The sequence below is a fragment of the Hemitrygon akajei genome, chromosome 5 (genome assembly GCF_048418815.1).
Source record: "Hemitrygon akajei chromosome 5, sHemAka1.3, whole genome shotgun sequence".
In the NCBI taxonomy this organism is placed as follows: Eukaryota; Metazoa; Chordata; class Chondrichthyes; order Myliobatiformes; family Dasyatidae; genus Hemitrygon; species Hemitrygon akajei.
The window spans coordinates 134,842,104-134,861,891 of NC_133128.1; the positions used below are offsets into that span (position 1 = coordinate 134,842,104).

General features: G+C 42.3%; 1 protein-coding gene across 3 annotated transcripts in view; it reads left to right on the forward strand.

The window, feature by feature from the left end:
• The window catches only part of ccnyl1 (cyclin Y-like 1), a 99,914-nt gene that overhangs the window by 69,397 nt on the left and 10,729 nt on the right, over positions 1–19,788 (forward strand). For all 3 annotated transcript variants that reach the window (XM_073046531.1, XM_073046532.1, XM_073046533.1), the window contains one exon: positions 14,039–14,201. In XM_073046531.1, coding sequence (XP_072902632.1) covers positions 14,039–14,201 — 163 coding nt within the window. The remainder of the gene's footprint in view (positions 1–14,038; positions 14,202–19,788) is intronic.

Sequence of the window (19,788 nt, forward strand, 5' to 3'; positions counted from 1 at the left end):
GCAGTATTCTGAGAGTCCATTTGTTGCCTTGGTGACTGGCTAAGCCCTTTGTGTGTTGTGTATGTGTGTATATATGTCTATGTTTTCTGCTCCCCACTAAATCTCTGTCTGTTATGATCCTGGTGAAAGTGGCTCTGATAATGCACAACATATGAATCCTTTTGATCTGCAATAGAGATGCTATATTATTGAAAGATGGAAGACTGACATCTTTTCCGTAGATTTGTTTTTGTTAACAATCAGTTTAAAGGGCAAAGCATTTTTGTATGAAGCTTATGTGGTGGATGTTCAATTATTGTCATCTCACTTCATTTTGTGATTGCAACCTTAATGTTCTGTGCTATTAAATCAGGCAGTTAGTTTGGCATACATTTACATTTCCTTTTGCTGCATGGCCTTTACTGCCATCCTATTGCAAAATTATTATACAATAATGTATCTCGTACATTAGAAAGTTGAAGTACAAGCTCGAAATCTCTAGAGTTCTCAGTTGAAAGTGCCCCCTGTTTCTCAAAGAAGTAATTGTGGACTTCTGTTTTATGGCTCATTAACTTCCTGAATCACAGTCCTACAGTGCAAAATCTATTTATTTGGCCCATCATGTTCCATCCTGACCATCAAGTTAGCACCTGTACTAATCCCATTCACCAGTAATTAGTCTGTAGCCTTGTTTGTCTTGGAATTCAAGTGCTCATCTAGATGTTACTCAAATTTTATGAGTACCTGCCTCCACCACCACTTTTGGGCTGTGTGCTCCAAGTTCTAACCACCCTCTGACAGGGGGGGAGAAAACTCCTTTGATGCCCTCTTAGTACTTATTCTGTTGCTTTTTGCTTTGGCAAAGTAAATATTGTAGGACTAAGTAGTGTTGTGGAGGAAATTTTGGTGAATTGCTGAAATGTGTCTTTTAGTCTGGACCCATTGACAAAAGATTGAATATTTACTCAGCGGAAGAGATGTAGCAAGTACCGGTAAGCAGCTTTATCCTGGATGGTGCTGGGTGAAGGGTTTGCCTTGTAGAATGTAGAAAGGCTGGGGAATTGAGAGATGTATCTCACACTTCAGTGTTTGAGCTTTTGACTTTGTTTTGTAGCCTCAATATTTATTTGGTCAATATTGATCCTCAAAGTGCTGAAGGCAGGTAATTCAACAAAGGAGAATGTCATTGAATAAAAAGTAGAGCCTACTGAATCCTCTTATTGGAGAAGTTGTTACTTACCCATATACTTATCATCCAGGACTTGCTGTGTTCTGACACAAATTGTTCATTATTTGAGCAGATTTATATATTTACTTAGCAGGACATCATTTACTTACTGAGTAGACCCTTCGAGCTATGCTGCCCTGATAACCCTATAACCCCGACTAACCCTAACCTAATTACAATCACCAATTAACCTACTTGGTGCAACTTTGTAGTGTGAGAGGAAACCAGAGTACCCGAGGTACCCACAGGAATAATGTAATGAGACCCCTTGCAGAACGTCGCCAGAATTAAATTGAGCTCCAAAATGCCCTAAGTTGTAATAGCGTCGCGCTAATGCTATGCTACCATGGCACCCAGCTGTGAATTAAATAAAGTTGTGAATGGACATCCATGTTCCTTACTTGGTTTCATATTAAAAGTTAATTGTGAAGCAGCTGGAAATGTTTGGGTATAGGACATAGTCCTGAGAAGCCTCTGCAGTATGTCCTGAGGCTAAACTGATTGATCTCCTAAAATCTTTGCTGTCGTTGTGTTCAGAATAATTTGAGGATAGAGCTAAGAGAGGTCAGAGCTATGAAAATATCTACAAATTTATAATTTATGTTTTCATTTGGAACAAGAATGGGTCATTCAGACCCTAATTTGTTATTCAATTCATGCTAATTGGTATCTTAACTCCAGTTACCTATTTTGATCTTATTCCTCTTGATATTCTTGCCTAAAACAAATTTAGCAATCTTGCTGTCAATGTTATATACTGAATTGACTCTAGCTTCTTTCCCCATCTTCCCTTCTGCTATTCTCACCACCCAACTGAAGGATATTAGTGAATCAGATGTTTTTTTTGTACAATGGTAGTTTTGTGGTCATCATTATTAATGACTTTTGGAAATTATTCCAGATTATTTACTTGAACATAAATTCTATACGGCATGCTGAAATCTGAATTAAAAATTTTAAATTGTTGACCGTGCACTCTAGCAGCGAACTATGCACTTGAACTACCGTGGCCCTCTGTTCCACAACAGTTGTCAGTGCCCTACCATTCATTGTACAACCCCTGACCTGGTTTGATTGTCCAACTTATATCACCTCACACTTATCCAAGTTGAAATCCATTTGCCATTCTTCAGCCCACCACCATAACTGATCAAGATCCCTTTGCAATTGTTACCTGCTTCATTATCAACAAGATCCCCTAATTCAGTAACATTAAGATTCAAGTACATTTATTATCAAAGAATGTATAAGTTATACAACCTTGATTTATTTGCTCACAGGTAACCACAAAGCAAGAAACCTGAAAGAACCCATTTAAAGAAAAAAAGAATAAAAATAGAAGAGCAGCGCTCAATGTGTAAAAATAAAAAAAAATCTGGTACATTCACATCCAACTCATTTACATAAATAATTGAACGACAGAGGTCTCAACACAGAGCCCCAGGCACCCCACTAGTCACAGGCCTCCAGTCGGAGAATTGACCTTGAATCAATCTCTGCTTCCTGTCATCAAGCTAGCTCCCTCTCAATCCTGTGTGACCTAACTTTCCCAATAAGCCTGCCATGCTAAATGCCTTGTTAAATGCCTAATTAAAGTCCATGTAGACAGCATCCACAGCGATACCTTCATCTATCCCCATAGTTGCCTTTTTGGAAAAACTCCAAGATTCATCAAACATGACCTCTCACAGATAAAGCCATATTAACTATTTCTGATCAGGCCTTGACTATCCAAGTATTTGCAGATATTGTCACTCAGAATTCCCTCCTTTAACTTCCCTACTGCTGAAGTCAGGCTCACTAGTATCTATTTACCTGGTCTGTCCTTGCTACCCTTCTTAAAAAATAGAACATTAGCCAGTTTTCAGGAACTTTCCCAATGGTTAATGATGAAGTAAATCTCAAAAGGCCTCTCAGTTTCTTCCTTGGTGTCCCATAATGTCAGGGGGTGCACTAGGTCAACCCTTGGAAATATGCTTACCATAATGTACTTCAAGGTTGCCGATTCCACCGTCTTTGTAATATGCATATGATCCAAGACTTGACTACTTATTACTCCCATCACAAGCAAGAGAAAATCTATAGATACTGGAAATCCAAGCAACACACACAAAATGCTGGAGGAACTCAGCATGCCAGGCAACATCTATGGAAAAGAGTACAGTCGATGTTTCGGGCAGAGACCTTCAGCAGGACTGGAGAATAAAAGATGAGGAGTCATATTTAGAAGGGAGGAGAGGAAGAAACACATGGTGATAGGTGAACTAGGGGGTAAGAGGTGAAGTAAGGAGCTGGGAAGTTGACTGGTGAAAGAGATAAAGGGTTGGAGAAGAGGGAATCTGATAGGAGGGGACAGAAAGCCATGGAAGGAAAGAAAAGTAGGACGAGCACCAGAGGGAGGCAATAGGCAGGCAAGGAGATAATGTGACAGAAGGAAAGGGGAATGGGAAATGGTGAAGTGGGGGGAGGAGCATTACCGGGAGTTAGAGAAATCAATGTTCATGATATCTGGTTAGAGGCTATCCGGACGGAATATAAGATGTTGCTCCTCCAATCTGAGTGTGGCCTCATTGTGAGAGTATGTACATGTCGGAATGGGAAGTGGAATTAAAATGGGTGACACTGGGAGATTCCACTTTTTCTTGTGCATGGAGAGTAGGTGCTTGGCGAAGCAGTCTCCCAATCTACATTGGGTCTCACCAATATACAGGTAGTCCCTGAGTTACAAACGTCTGACTTACGGACAACTCGTACTAATGAACTGAGGAAGGAGAATGCCGTCCACCATTTTAAGTCATTGCCGTTGACACTGTGTTGAGTGTTGAACTTTGTATTTGGCTTAAATTTTTCTTAGTAAGATTCACCCTGACCACCACACCCCCCCCCCCCCCCCGTTCCGGTCGGCTGGTGGCACAGTGAGATCAGCGCCGGGCTCGAGAATGGAGGTTTCCGAGTTCGATCCAGTGACAGACCGCTCCCGTGCCAGGTTGATGTCGATCCAATGACTCCCATACCATCCGTGCTGGGTTGATGTCAAGCTCGCAAAAAACACTGCCACCTCCAGTTTAAATTCCCACGCGGAATATTGTGGAGGATCAAATACCCAAACCCAGCACAGCCCCCACTTGTCCCATTTAGCCTGTCTCAGTGCGGTGGTCCTTAGGACCCAGAGAATTCAGTGAGATGGTCCTTAGGACCCAATGGACCTCGGGACCCGCCGCCCGCAGTGTTTCTATTCCATTGATGGGATGCAATCACGATTGAAAATAAAGTGGAAATAATAAAGCGTTTGGAAAGAGGTGAAACGCCATCGGTCATTCAATGATCGGAACAATTTTAAAGGATAACGGATAAAGTGAGAATAATGGAGTATGTGAAAGGCCCTGCCCCGATGAAAGCTACAAATATTGCTAAGTTTACTAATTACAAATATTACTAAAATATTACTTTGCATCTATGTTGTTTTCCTTAATAAACACCAAGAAGAAATAAACATTAAAAATATTCGCCATCTCCTGCAGCTCCTTGCATAGGCATCTAAGGTAGTCTTTAAGGGGGCGTAGGCCTTTTACAGTTAATATAACAGAAGAACTTCTTGAGGTTATCTTTAATCCTGTTTATCAAATCATCTCATACCCTCTTTTTGCCCTCCAGATTTCCGTCTTAAGCCTGCTCTTCAACATTTTGTATTCATTAATGGATTCATTCATACCCAATTATTTGTACCCATTGTACCCAGAACCTCAATATCTCGCATCTGCCAGTTTTCTGAAATTGGTATGTCAACCCTTCACCCAAACAAGAACATGATGCCCTTGGACTCTTGAAGTAACCCTATTAAAACTGCCCTACTTGCCAACTGTTCCTAAGTTCCAACTCTATTTAGAGTTGTCCAGTCGAGCTCAGTTAGATTCTGCCTGTTGCTCTCAAAGATAACCCTGCTGCAGTTCAGGATGTTAACCTGTGGACCTGTTCTGTCTTTTTACATAACCACTTTAAGACTAATAAAATTATGGTCACTGTACCAAAAGGGCTCCCCAGCTGCCGCTTCAGCCACTTGGCCCACCTCATTCCCCATTGTTCCTTCCCAAGTATGTTCCTCCATATATTGCATCAGGTACCTGTCTTGGACATACCGCGCAAATTCTGCCCTATCCAGGCCTATTACATTTTAAGTGGCACAGTCAATACCAGGAATATTGAAATCACCCAATCTATTCAGATTCAGAATCAGAATCAGGTTTATTATTACCACATATGTCGTGAAACTTGCTATTTTGCGGTAGCAGTACAAGGCAATACACAATGAAGATTTAAAAAAACTGAATTACAATGTATGTGTGTGTGTGTATATATGTACATGTGTATACATACACAGTGATGTTAGAAAGTTTGCGAATCCTGTAGAATTTTCTCTATTTCTGCATAAATATGACCTAAAATGTGATCAGATCTTCCATTTTCGACACTTCCCTCCCCTTTCTATCTCTATCTCCGGAGAAAACTTATCCACCGATGTCAATGATAAACCCACGAACTCTCACAGATACCTGGACTATAAATCGTCCCACCCTGTTACTTGTAAAAACGCCATCCCTCTTTTCTCAATTCCTCTGTCTCCGCTACATATGCTCTCGGGATGAGGCTTTTCATTCTAAAATGAAGGAGATGTCCTCCTTTTTCAAAGAAAGGGGCTGCCCTTCATCCACCATCAACGCTGCCCTCAACCTCATTTCTTCCATTTCATCAAGTCTGCACTTACCCTAACCTCCCTACCTTACCAGGGATAGGGTTCCCCTTGTCCTCACCTACCACCCCACCAGCCTCCGTGTCCAGTACATAATTCTCCATAACTTCTGCCACCTCCAACGGAATCCAAGCACATCTTTCCCTCCCCTCCACTTTCTGCTTTCCGCAGAAATTGCTCCCTACTTCCTTGTGCATTCATCCCTCCCCACTGATCTACCTCCTGGCACTTATCCTTGCAGGCAGAACAAGTGCTACACCTGCCCCTACACCTCCTCCCTCACTACCATCCAGGACCCTAAACATTCCTTCCAGGTGAGGCAACACTTCACTTGTGAGCCTGTTAGGATCATCAGCTGTGTTCAATGCTCCTGGTGTCTCCTGTACATCAGAGAGATCCGACGTAGATTGAGAGATCACTTCGCCAAGCTCCGTCCACCAGAAAAAGTGGGATCTCCCAGTGACCACCCATTTTAATTCCACTTCCGATTCCCATTCCAATATATCCATCCATCGCCTCCTCCACTGTCGTGATGAGGCCACACTTAAGTTGGAGGAACAACACCTTGTATTCTGTTCGGGCAGCCTCCAACTTGATGGCATGAACATTGATTTCTCAAACTTCTGGTAATGCCCCCCACTGTCCCTCCTTCACCATTTCTCATCCCCTTTTCTCTCCTTCACCTTTTCTCCTTGCCCACCCATTACCTCCCTCTGGTGTTCCTCCCCCATTTTCTTTCTTCCATGGCCTCCTGTCTCTTTCACCAGCTCTTTACTTTATCCTTCCCCCTCCAGGTTTCACCTTGTGTTTCACTCTCCCCTGCCCCACCTTTTAAATCCACTCCTCAACTTTTTTTCTCCAGTCCTGCCGAAGGGTTTCGGCTCAAAACATTGTACTCTTCCTAGATGTTGCCTCGCCTGCTGAGTTCCTCCAGCATTTTGTGTGTGTTGCTTGGATTTCCAGCATCTGTAGATTTTCTGTTGTTTGTGATTGTATCAAGGCATTTTACAGGAGAATATCAGGGTAACAGTCTGTCACCTGAAACTTAATAGAATGTGGATAATGCAACAAGACAGTGATCCAAAAAAAAGAGTAAATCAACAACAGAATGGCTTAAAAAGAAAATTTGTGTTTTGGAATGGCCGATTCAAAGTCCTGACCTTAATCCTATAGAAACGTTGTGAAAGGACCCGAAGCAAGCGGTTCATGCAAGGAAGCCCACCAGCATCCAAAAGTTGAACCAGTTTTGTAAGGAGGAATGGCCTTAAAATTCTCCCAAGCCAATGTGAAGGACTGAAGGACTGAGCAACAGTTACTGGAAACGTTTGGTTGAAGTTATTGCTATACAAGGGGGTTACACCAGTTACTGAAAGCAAAGGTTCACATACTTTTTCGAACAAACTACCGGGTAGATCATTTTTCTCAATAATGTTTTGTTATTTATTTAATTGGGTTCTCTTTATCTAGTTTTAGGACTCACATGAAGGTTTGATCACATTTTGTGTATAGTTCAGTTAAAATAAATAGTGCAAAAACAGAAGCTAAAAAAATGGTAGTGAGGTAGTGTTCATTGATTCAATGGCCATTTAGAAATCTGATGGCAAAAGGGAAGAAGCTGTTTCTGAATCACTGAGTGGGTGCCTTCAGGCTTCTGTACCTCCTTCCTAATGGTAGCATTGAGAAGAGGGCATGTCCTGGGTGATAGGGGTCCTTAATGATAGACTGCTACTTTCCTGAGGCACTGCTCCTTGAAGATGTTTTTGATACTATGGAGGTTAGTACCCATGAGGGAGCTGACTAATTTTACAAGTTTCTGCAACCTACATCTCAGACCGATGGCTTGAGATGTACCTGTTTTAATGCAAGGAGTATTATGAACAACGTGCATGAGCTTAGAGTGTGGATCAGTACTTGGAATTATGATGTTGTGGCCATTACGGAGACTTGGATGGTGCAGGGGCAGGGATGGTTACTTTGAGTGCCAGGCTTTAGATGTTTCAGAAAGGACAGGGAAGGAGGCAAAAGAGGTGGGGGCATGCCACTGTTGATCAGAGATAGTGTCACAGCTGCAGAAAAGGATGAAGACATGGAGGCAATGTCTACAGGGTCTCTGTGGGCGGAAGTTAGGAACAGGAAGGGTTCAGTAACTCTACTGGGTGTTTTTTATAGACCACCCAATAGTAACAGCAGCAGATAGGGAGACAGATTCTGGAAAGGTGTAATAATAACAGGCTTGTCGGGGTGGGAGATTTTAATTTCCCAAATATCGATTGGCATGTTCCTAGATGGGGTGGAGGTTGTTAGCTGTGTTCAGGAAAGTTTCTTGACACAATATGTAGATAAGCCTATAAGAGGAGAGGCTGTACTTGATCTGGTATTGGGAAATAAATCTGGTCAGGTGTCAGATCTCTTAGTAGGAGAGCATTTTGGAGATAGTGATCACAATTCTATCTCCTTTACCATAACATTGGAGAAGGATGGGAACAGACAAGTTAGGAAAGCGTTTAATTGAAGTAAGGGGAAATATGAGGCTATCAGGCAGGAACTTGGAAGCATAAATTGGGAACAGAAGTTCAGGGGATATTTGCATCTTCTGCACAGGTACATTCCAGTGAGACGGAAAGGATGGTAGGGTACAATTACCGTGGTGTACAAAGGCTTTTGTAAATCTAGTCAAGAAGAAAAGAAGAGCTTACGAAAGGTTCAAAAAACTAGGTAATGATAGAGATCTAGAAGATTATAAGTCTATCAGGAAGGAGCTGAAGAAAGAAGTTAGGAGAGCCAGAATGGGCCATGAGAAAGCCTTGGCGGACAGGATTAAGGAAAACCCCAAGGCATTCTACAAGTATGTGAAGAGAAACAGGATAAGATGTGAGAAAATAGGATCAATCAAGTGTGACAGTGGACAAGTGTGTATGGAACCGAAGAAGATAGCAGAGGTATTTAATGAGTACTTTGCTTCAGTATTCACTATGGAAAAGGATCTTCGCAATTGTAGGGATGACTTACAGTGGACTGAAAAGCTTGAGCATTTAGATATTAAGAAAGAGGATGCGTTGGAGTTTTGGAAAGCATCGAGTTGGATAAGTCACTGGGACCGGATGAGATGTACCCCCAGGCTACTATGGGAGGCAAGGGAGGGATTGCTGAGCCCTTGGCGATGATCTTTGCATCATCAATGGGGACAGGAGAGGTTCCAGTGGTTTGGAGGGTTGCAGATGTTGTTCCATTATTCAAGAAAAGGAGTAGATATAGCCCAGGCAATTATAGACCAGTGAGTCTTACTTCAGTGGTTGGTAAGTTGATGGAGAATATCCTGAGAGGCAGGATTTGTGAACATTTGGAGAGACATTATGTGATTAGGAATAGTTAGCATGGCTTTGTCAAAGGCAGGTCGTGCCTGACGAGCCTGATTGAATTTTTTGGGGATGTGACTAAACACATTGATGAAGGTAGAGCAGTAGATGTGGTGTATATGGATTTCAGCAAGGCATTTGACAAAATACCCCATGCCAGGCTTATTGAGAAAGTAAGGAGGCATGGGATCCAAGGGGACATTGCTTCGTGGATCCAGAACTGACTTGCCTGCAGAAGGCAAAGAGTGGTTATAGATGGGTCATATTCTGCATGAAGGTCGGTCACCAGTGGTGTGCCTCAGAAATCTGTTCTGAGACCCCTACTCTTCGTGATTTTTATAAATTACCTGGATAAAGAAGTAGAGGGATGGATTAGTAAATTTGCTGATGACACAAAGGTTGGGGGTGTTGTGGATAGTATGGAGGGCTGCCAGAGGTTACAGTGGGACATTGATAGGATGCAAAACTGGGCTGAGAAGTGGCAGATGGAGTTCAACCCAGATAAGTATGAAGGTTCATTTTGGTAGGTCAAATATGATGACAGAACATAGTATTAATGGTAAGACTCTTGGCAGTGTGGAGGATCAAGGGATCTTGGGGTCCGAGTCCATAGGACACTCAAAACTGCTGCACAGATTGACTGTGGTTAAGAAGATATACAATGCATTGGCCTTCATCAGTCGTGGAATTGAGTTTAAGAGCCAAGAGGTAATGTTGCAGCTCTGTAGGACCAAGGTTAGACCCCACTTGGAGTACTGTGCTTAGTTCTGGTTGCCTCACTACAGGCAGTCCCCAGGTTACGTACGAGTTCCGTTCCTGAGTCTGTCTTTAAGTCGGATTTGAAGGTAAGTACATCCGGTATTATTTAGCATCAGTTAGTCAAACGTTTGTCTTAGTATATAGTATATATTTTACCTTTCTATGCATATAAAACACTTAAGAAACGTGTATTCCAATAGTTAAACCACTGCGTTGCTTAGTAATATTTGTAGCTTTCATCGGGGCAGGGCCTTTCACATACTCCATTATTCTCACTTTATCCGTTATCCTTTAAAATTGTTCCGATCATTGAATGACTGATGGCGTTTCACCTCTTTCCAAACGCTTTATTATTTCCACTTTATTTTCAATCGCGATCGCTTCTGTCAATGGAACAGAAACACTGCAGGCAGCAGGTCCTGACCTGCATTGGCTCCCGAGGTCCGCTGGGTCCTAAGGACCACAGCACTGAATTCCCCAGGTGCTAAACTGCACCACACTGAGACAGGTTAAATGGGACAAGTGGGGGCTGTGCTGGATTTGGATATTTGATCCTCCACAATATTCCGCATGGGAATTTAAACTGGAGGTGGCTGTTTTTTTTTACGAGGTCGAATTGCGAGCACGGATGATACAGGAGTCACTGGATCGACATCAACCCAGCACGGGAGCGATCTATCACTAAATCGAACTCAGGAATCTCCATTCTCTAGCCCGGTGCTGATCTGACTGCGCCACCAGCTGACTGGAATGGTGGGGGTGGGGGGTTCAGGGTGAATCTTACTAAGAAAAATACAAAGTTAAGCACTTAACACGGTGTCAATGGCAACGACTTAAAATGGCGGACGGTGTTCTCCTTCCTCGGTTCGTAAGTACGAGTTGTCCGTAAGTCAGACATTCGTAACTCGGGGACTGCCTGTATAGGAAGGATGTGGAAACCATAGAAAGGGTGCAGAGAAGATTTACAAGTATGTTACCTGGATTGGGGAGCATGCCTTATGAGAATAGGTTGAGTGAACTTGGCCTTTTTTCCTTGGAGCAACGGACAATGAGGAGTGACCTGATAGAGATGTATAAGATGATGAGAGGCATTGATTGTGTGGATGGTCAGAGGCTTTTTCCCAGGGCTGAAATGGTTATCATGAGAAGGCACTATTTTAAGGTGCTTGAAAGTAGGTACAGAGGAGATGTCAAGGGTAAGTTTTTTACGCAGAGATTGGTGAGTGCGTGGAATGGGATGGTGGCGGAGGCGGACACGATTGTGTCTTTTAAGAGACTTCTGGACAGGTACATGGAGCTATGGGTAACCCTAGGTAATTTCTAAGGTAGGGACATGTTCAGCACAGCTTTGTGGGCCAAAGAGCCTGTATTGTGCTGTAGGTTTTCTATGTTTCTATGATTCAAGAACCTGAATCACTATCCCTGCATCTGCTCTTCCTCCATGCATTCATTTGGCCTAGTTTTCTATTCCTGGACTCAGTAGCACATGGCACCAGGAGTAATCTAGAGATCACTACCCTCAAGATCCATCATTTTAATTTGTTACCTACCTCCCTCTTTCTGCAAGACCTCATCCCCTGTTCTACTAATATTGTTTGTGTTATTGTGTCCTCTGCTTGTTCACCCTTGTCTTCAAGAATTTTCTGTGACTGCTCAGAGATATCTTTAACCCTTGGCATCTGCGAGGTAACACACCATCCTATTGTCTCTTCTGTGTCACAGAATCTCCTGTCTACCCTCTCACTATGGAATCTCTGATCACCATCACCCTGACTGCACCCTTTCCCTCTGAGCCTCATTGCTGGTGATGGCACCAAAAACCTACTACTGCTGCTGGCTCTGTGTTGTAACTCCATTTACTTCTCTTGGTGGTCACCCACCTATTTGAAGCCTGTACCTTGGGTGTGACCACTTCAGTAAAAGTCTCATCTACTTCCCAGATGACTCTAAATACCTCTAGATCCAACTCTATAATTTCTAGGTCTGTCAGGAGCTGCACTGGTTGCACTTCTCACTGCAGTAGTCATCCGGGAGACTGAGGTTCCATCACTTCCCACATCAGAAGGAGCATTCCATCTTTTGATTACCATCCTGCCTTCTCTGAAACCTTTTTTAAAAATGCAGCTTGCATTCCCCACACCTGGACCATTTCACTTCTTCACATTGAGCCAACGCCTTAGCTTCCCATTCTTACACTGGCAAATAACAAAAATAGCTACTCCACTTGACTCTAACGTATTTTTGTTGGCTGCTGTAAATAAACTGTTCAATTATTAACCAACAATTTCCTCTTTCAGAGATTTGTTATAAGAAACTAATCAGCAACTCCTGAGATCTTTCTCTTTCAAACTCTTGTGTCTCTTGCTCCAAGTCTTGGCTCCTGTTAAATGAAACTCACTTGGAGATAAAAGAGGTGATTAGTTGAAATACTAATTACTTCTGTTGCATCACCTGGTCAGAATCAGATGTATTAAGGCCCTCCTTGGGCGGGGACAACCATGGATGTTTGGATGTTGCATCCCAGCTGTCTTTGTGATATGTAAGACAGGGCAGTACAATATGGAAACAATCTGTGGCCCATGTAGCAGGCTCCCCTTCTCCATGCAGTTGAGGAGAAAGCCCAAAGGAAAAGCAGAGACATGATACAGTTTGGCCCCAGTGGCGTCACAGGATTTCTCGGTCAGCATTGAACTCAACGTAGGACTGCCTTAAGGACTCCAGATCCAGATTTTTCCTCGGGATTTACTCCTGAAGTCTTCTCCATGAGTGTAGCCATAAGGCAACAGAGGTTTAAATTCAGAGCTTTTCTTCTCCTAGTTGAGCTGCCAACCACAGATGATGATGAGCCCCATCTGCCCGAAGTAGCTGGTTTTGAAGGCACCAGTAACACGCTTTTGTCCTTTCTCCTGTCAGTAGAAACAGTTCCCCAGGCTTGGTAACTAAACTAGATGTGAAGGCCAAGAGCTGGACTTGATTGTCTGAGGCTATTTGAGGCGCATGTCATTGGGAGTATTTAATTGGCAGTGGCAGTTTATCCCCACTACCTTAAGGAACTGTCATATTTATTAATGTTAAAATGATAGGAAGTTTGTTGTTTCACAGCAGCAATACAGTGCAAAAACAAAATTACTATAAATATTCAATGTGGGTCTTCTGGCATTTGTGAGTTAGATTCTTTGGAGTATGAAAGCATTTAGTTAATTAAATTTACAGACTATATCAAGAGCCCTAAACTTTTCCCTGATGGTAGCATCAAGAAGAAGGCATGTCCAGAAAGGTGAAGGTGAAGGTGGAGAGGGTTAATACCTTGGTGGAGCTGAATGAGTATGTAACCTTCTACAGGTTCTTGCAATTTTGCTACTACTTTTTCTCTCCTATTTCTTGGTTGCAGCAGGGAATTCTGCCACAATACCATGTCAACTGACTTTGAGTGCCAGTACTATGTGGCTCTTTTCAACTGGAAGCTTGTGTGTTAGCAGCTACTTGAGTAGTGTTGATATGCATTTGTATAGTAGATGCTTTGGGGTGTGAAAGCACTTAGTTAAATTTACAGACTATATTGAGAGCTCTAAACGTAGATGAGTCAAATGATAACATGGAATGGGCTGACTTCTGGCGTTTTGCTATATTTGCACATCCCAGGACTCTTATTTGTTGAAGTTAATTAAGTTTTTGATTATCTGTTTGTCAAGCATACTGTTTCTTGATTTACAGATATCAACTTAAAAAATGTTTGCTTTGATGCCGTCCACTCTTTGGGGTACATGATTTAAGAATCTACTTTGATTTAACAAATAGCGGTGGATGCTCTGCCCAGAGGAATATACTGGAAGGGAAACTCCCAGAATATATTTTACCCAGCCTTTTCTGCTCATGAAATTTTCCAGAAGTGCATATTATTGGTAAATTAAGGATTGGTTACTTAGTTTATTCAAATCTTTTTCATTTTGTGTTTTTTTTCCCCAACAGGAATGAGATGGAAAGGCAGTTCCTAGAGTTGCTACAGTTTAATATTAATGTTCCTGCTAGTGTTTATGCCAAATATTACTTTGATCTGCGCTCCCTGGCAGATGACAACAATATGAACTTCCCCTTGGAACCACTCAGCAAAGAGCGAGCACAAAAACTGGAGGTAATGACTGTCAGAAAGATCGAGCAACACACTGCATTCACAGAACAGGTTTTTTTTTACCACAGGTCAGCCCAATATGTTTTATTTATCCACAAGATCCCACCATCTGCATTGTGATCCATGATATGAAAAATCTGAAAGGAAACAGTTTTTGGATGGGAGATAATTATTGCAATAATACACTTGTTCTTTCAAAAGTAACCTGGAATTGTTTACTGGGATGGGACATGGGACCTCAATTTAAAGTTTTGTCTGAAGGCCATTTCCCTCTTAAATTGCAGAATGGTGTCAATCCAGTTTGTGCTGTCAATCCAGTTTGTGCTCAAATTCCTGATAATTAACGAGAGTACTTTAGGGATGCCAATGTTATTCTCTAGTGCCAACAGACTTGTTTAATTGGGAACTGTCAGTTACATCAATGAGCAAATAACAAGGAAATATGGATAAACCTGAGCCTGTTCATAATGTTAGTCTACTGTTTCACACCTCATCTTGTGGACTAATGGTCATTTGGCACGTTCTCCAGTCATTACTAATTCGGGTCTCGGCCCGAAACGTCGACTGTACTTCTTCCTGTAGATGCTGCCTGGCCTGCTGCATTCCACCAGCATTTTGTGTGTGTTACTAATTAAGTGGTTTTCAAAATTTATCAAATGCATTCTTTCCTCTTAAAATAATACATTGTTGGTGACACAATCTCTTGATAATAAATGTTCCTAATTAATGCAAATACTACTTTAGAGAATTGTAATGTTTAATCTCTTTAGAAAGAGAATTGTGCATGCATAATTGTATTGACTTGTTTGCCAACTGCTTTAAAAGAATACATGTCAGTCCTACAACATAGTAATTTTATTGTGCATGCATTGTAAACCGTGGTCATTATTGGAAACCAATGATTCTGTAGCGTTCAGTTCCATTAACAACTCCCTTAGCCAATGAGCCAAACAATACCTGGATGGAGCGAGACCTGGAAAAAATTTAGGCATGTTGTGAACAAATCAGTGGCAGCTAAATTTCCCTTTGTGTGTCCAGACCATAATCATTTCAAGTAAGTGAATCTAACCACTTAGTTTTGGCATTCAACAGTATTCAAACTCCTCTCCCCCCTTCACAATCAGCACTCTGCTCACTATTAATCAGAAATTTAACTTAAAAATTGCTCTGGTTAAGCAACATAAATACCACTGCTACAGCGTTAATCATAAACTGAGTGTCTTGTGGCAAGAGACTCACCCCACCATTTCAAATTCCCCAAAGTCCTACCACGTAGAAGGCAAGAGTCAGGAATGCAGTGGAACCCTCTTCAAGTTCCAAGAATGCTCAAAGAACTCGGCACCATCCAGGTGAAAGCAGCTCACTTGATTGTAACTTCACCCATCACCCTAAACATTCAGTTCCTCCTCCGTGGGCACATTATAGCTATAGGTGCATAGCTGCCTACAAAAGGGCTGGAGAAGGGGGAGGAGCACCAGAGGAGATGATGGGCAGGTAAGGAGATACAGTGAGAGAGGGGAATGGTGAAGGAGAGGGTGGGAGCAATTACTGCAAGTTCGAGAAATCAATGTTTGTGCCATCAGATTGGAGGCTACCAATTCTGAATATAAGGTGTTGCTCCTCCAACTTGAGTGTGGCCCCATCACAGCAGATGAGGAGTCAATGTATTGACATGTTGGAATGGGAAGTAAAATTGAAATGGGTGGTCACCAGGATTACCTGGCTTTTTCTGGTGGACTGAGTGTAGGCGCTCAGTGAAGGCAGTCTCCCAGTCTACGTTAGCTCTCACCAATATACAGGAGGTCACACCAGGAGCACTGGATTCAGTAGATGATCCCAGCAGATTCACAGGTGAAGTGTTGCCTCGCCTGGAAGGACTTTTAGAGGCCATGAATGGTAGTAAGGGAGGAGGTGTAGGAGCAGGTGTGGCACTAGTTCCACTTGCAAGGATAAGTGTCAGAAGGAAGATCAGTGGGGATGGACAAATGGACAAGGGTATCATGTAGGGAGTGATTCCTGTGGAAAGTGGTGTGGGGGGGGGGGGAAGGAAAAAAGTGCTTAGAGATGGCAGGTTATGGAGAATTATGTGCTGGATGCAGAGGCTAGTAGAGTGGTAGGTAAGTATAAGAGGAACCCTATCCCTGGTTGGGTGGCAGGAGGATTGGGTGAGGGCAGACGTGCACGAAATGGAAGAGATGCAAGTAAGGGCAGTGTTGATGCTGGAGGAAGGAAAGCCCTTTTCTTTGAAGAAAGAGGACATTTCATTAGTTCTAGAATGAAAAGCCTCATCTTGAGAGCAGATGTGATGGAGATAGAGGAACTGAGAGAAAGGGATGACGTTTTTACAACTGACAGTGGGGAAGAGGTACAAGACCATAAGACATGGAAGCAGAATTAGGCCATTCAGCCCATCAAGTCTGCTCTGCCATTCCATCATGGCTGATCCAGATCCCACTCAACTCTATACACCTGCCTTCCCGCCATATCCTTTGATGCCCTGACCAATCAAATAACTATCAAATTTTGCTTTAAATATACTCAAGTTCTTGGTCTCCACAGCTGTCTGTGGCAGAGCATTCCACAGATTCACTACTCTCTTGCTAAAAAATTTCCTCTTTACCTCTGTTCTAAAGGGTTACCCCTCAATTCTGAGGCTGTGCTCTCTAGTTCTGGACACCCCCACCATAGAAAACATCCTCTCCACATCCATCTTATCTAGTCCTTTTAACATTTGATAGGTTTTAATGCGATCCCCCCCCCCCCACCGAATTCTTCTTTATTCAAGTATGTGCCCAAAGCTGCTTAACACTCCTCGTATGTAACCCCTTCATTCCCAGAATCATTCTCACGAACTTCCTCTGGACCCTCTCCAATGATGACACATCCTTTCTGAGAAACGAGGCCCAAAACTGTTGGCAATACTCCAAGTGTGGCCTGACTAGTGTCTTATAAAGCCTCAGCATTATCTCCGTCTTTTCATATTCGAGTCCCCTTGATATGCATTTTCTTTCTTTACCATACACTCAACCTGTAAATAAACCCTCTGGGAGTCTTGCACAAAGACTCCTAGGTCCTTTTGCACCTCTGATGTTTTAATTTTCTCCCCATTTAGGTAATAGTCCACATTTTTGTTCCTTTTACCAAAATGCATTATTGTATATTTCCCCAGTCTGTATTCCATCTGCCAGTTTTTTGCCCATTCTTCCAATTTCTCTAATTCCTTCTTCAATCGCATTGTTTCTTCAGTACTACTTACCCTTCCACCTATCTTTGTATCATCTGCAGACTTTGCCACAGAGCCATCAATTCCATTATCTAAATCATTGACAAACAATGTGAAAAGTAGCAGTCCAATACTGGCCCCGAGGAACACCACTAGTCACTGGCAGCCAAACAGGAAAGGTCCCATTTATTCCCATTCGCTGCCTTCTGCTTGTTAGCCATTCTTCAATCCATGCCAGTATCTTTCCTGTAATGCCATAGGATTTTATCTTGTTAAGCAGCCTCTTGTGGCACCTTATCAAATGCCTTCTGAAAATCCATGTAAATGACATCCATTGCTGCTCCTTTGTCCACCGTGCTTGTTATTTCCTTGAAGAACTCTTAACAGATTTGTCAGGCAAGATTTCCCTTTACAGAAAATATGCTGACTTTGACTTATTTTTATCATTAGTCTCCATACCCTGAAACCTTATCCTTAATAATTGATTCCAACACTTTCCCAACCACTGAGGTTAGGCTAACTGGTCAATAATTTCCTTTCTTTCGCCATTCTTCCCTTCTTAAAGAATGGAGTGACATTTGCAGTTTTCCTGTCCTCGGAAACCGTGCCTGAATCAAGTGATTCTTGCAAGATCATAACCAATGCATATCTCATCAGCAACTTCTTTCAGAACTCTGGCATGTGGTCCATCTGGTCCAGATGACTTGTGCACCTTATGACCCTTGGTTTGCCTAGCATTTTTCCTTTGTAATAGCAATGGCACTCACTCCTGCTCCCTGACACTGACGGGCCTCTGGCATACTGCTAGTGTCTTCTACAGTGAAGACTGATGCAAAGTACTTATTAAGTTCATATGCCATTTCTTTGCCTGCATTACTATCTCACCTGCATCATTTTCCAGTGGTCCAATATCAACTCTCACCTTCCTTTTATTCTTTAAATAACTGAAAAAACTTTCAGTATCCTGCTTCATATTGTTGTCTAGTTTGCCCTCATATTTTATCTTTTCTCTTTTGTGTCCTTTTTAGTTGCCTTTTGTTGGATTTTAAAAACTTCCCTAACATCCAACTTGCCACTCACTTTTGCTACCTTATATGCCCTTTCTTTGGCATATAAGTCCTTAACTTTCCTTGTCAGTCACAGTTGCGTACCCCAGCCAATTGAGAACAACTTTTCCTGTGCCTTGTGAACTTATTCCCAGAAACTTCAGCCACCTCTGCTCTGTCCAGTATCTCCCTCCTATCCACCTGGACAAATTCCTCTCTCATGCCTCTGTAAATCTCTTTATTCCATTGCAATACTGATACATGTGACTTATGCTTCTCCTTCTCAAATTGCAGTATGAATTCAATCATATTATGATCACCTTCTCCTAAAGGTTCCTTTACCTTAAGCTCCCTAATAAGATCTGGGTTATTACACAACACCCAATCTAAGATAGCCTTTCCCTGAGTACATTGCTCTAAAAAGCCATCTCGTAGGTATTCAACAAATTCCCTTCCTTGCGATTCGACACCAACCTGATTTTCCCAATCCCCTTGCATATTGGAATCCCCCATTATAATTGTACCATTACCCTTATTACATGCTTTTTCCAGCTCCCTTTGCAATCTCAACACCACATCTTGGCTACTATTTGGAGGCCTGTATAGGATTCTCATAATGTTTTTTTTACAATTGCAATTTCTTAACTCCACCCACAAAGATATAACATTCTGTGACCCTATGTCACCTTTTTCTAAAGATGTAATTCCATCTGTAACCAACAGCCACACTGCCACCTATGCCTTCCTGCCTGTCCTTTCAATACAAAGTATATCCTTTGATATTAAGCTCCCAACTATGACCTTGTTTCAGCCACGACTCTGTGATGCCCACATCATACCAACCAATCTCTAATTGCACCACGCGTTCATCCAACTTATTCCGAATACGAATGTGCATTTAAATACAACATAGTCCAGGCAGCTGTGAGAATCAGTGGGTTTATAGAAGATATCAATAGATGAGCTGTCTCCAGAGAGAGAGAGAGAGAGAGAGAGAAAGATTGAGGAAGGAGAGGGAGGTATCAGAAATGATGAGGTGTTTGAGGGCAGGGTAAAAGTTGGAGGCAAAGTTGATGAAGTCAGTGAGCTCTGCATGGGTGCAGGAAGCAGCATCAATGCATAGAACATTGATGTAATGTAGGAAAAGTTTGGGAGTGATACTGGTGTAGGCTTGGAGCATAGGTTGTTCTATGTTCACAAATCTATTAGCTTGATCACTAAGAAGGACAGAGGAGAAAGCACATTGCTATTGCCTTTCTCTTTATTATCCACCCAGGTTACACACTATCCTGACAGAAATATAGAGTACTATTTCTGTTGT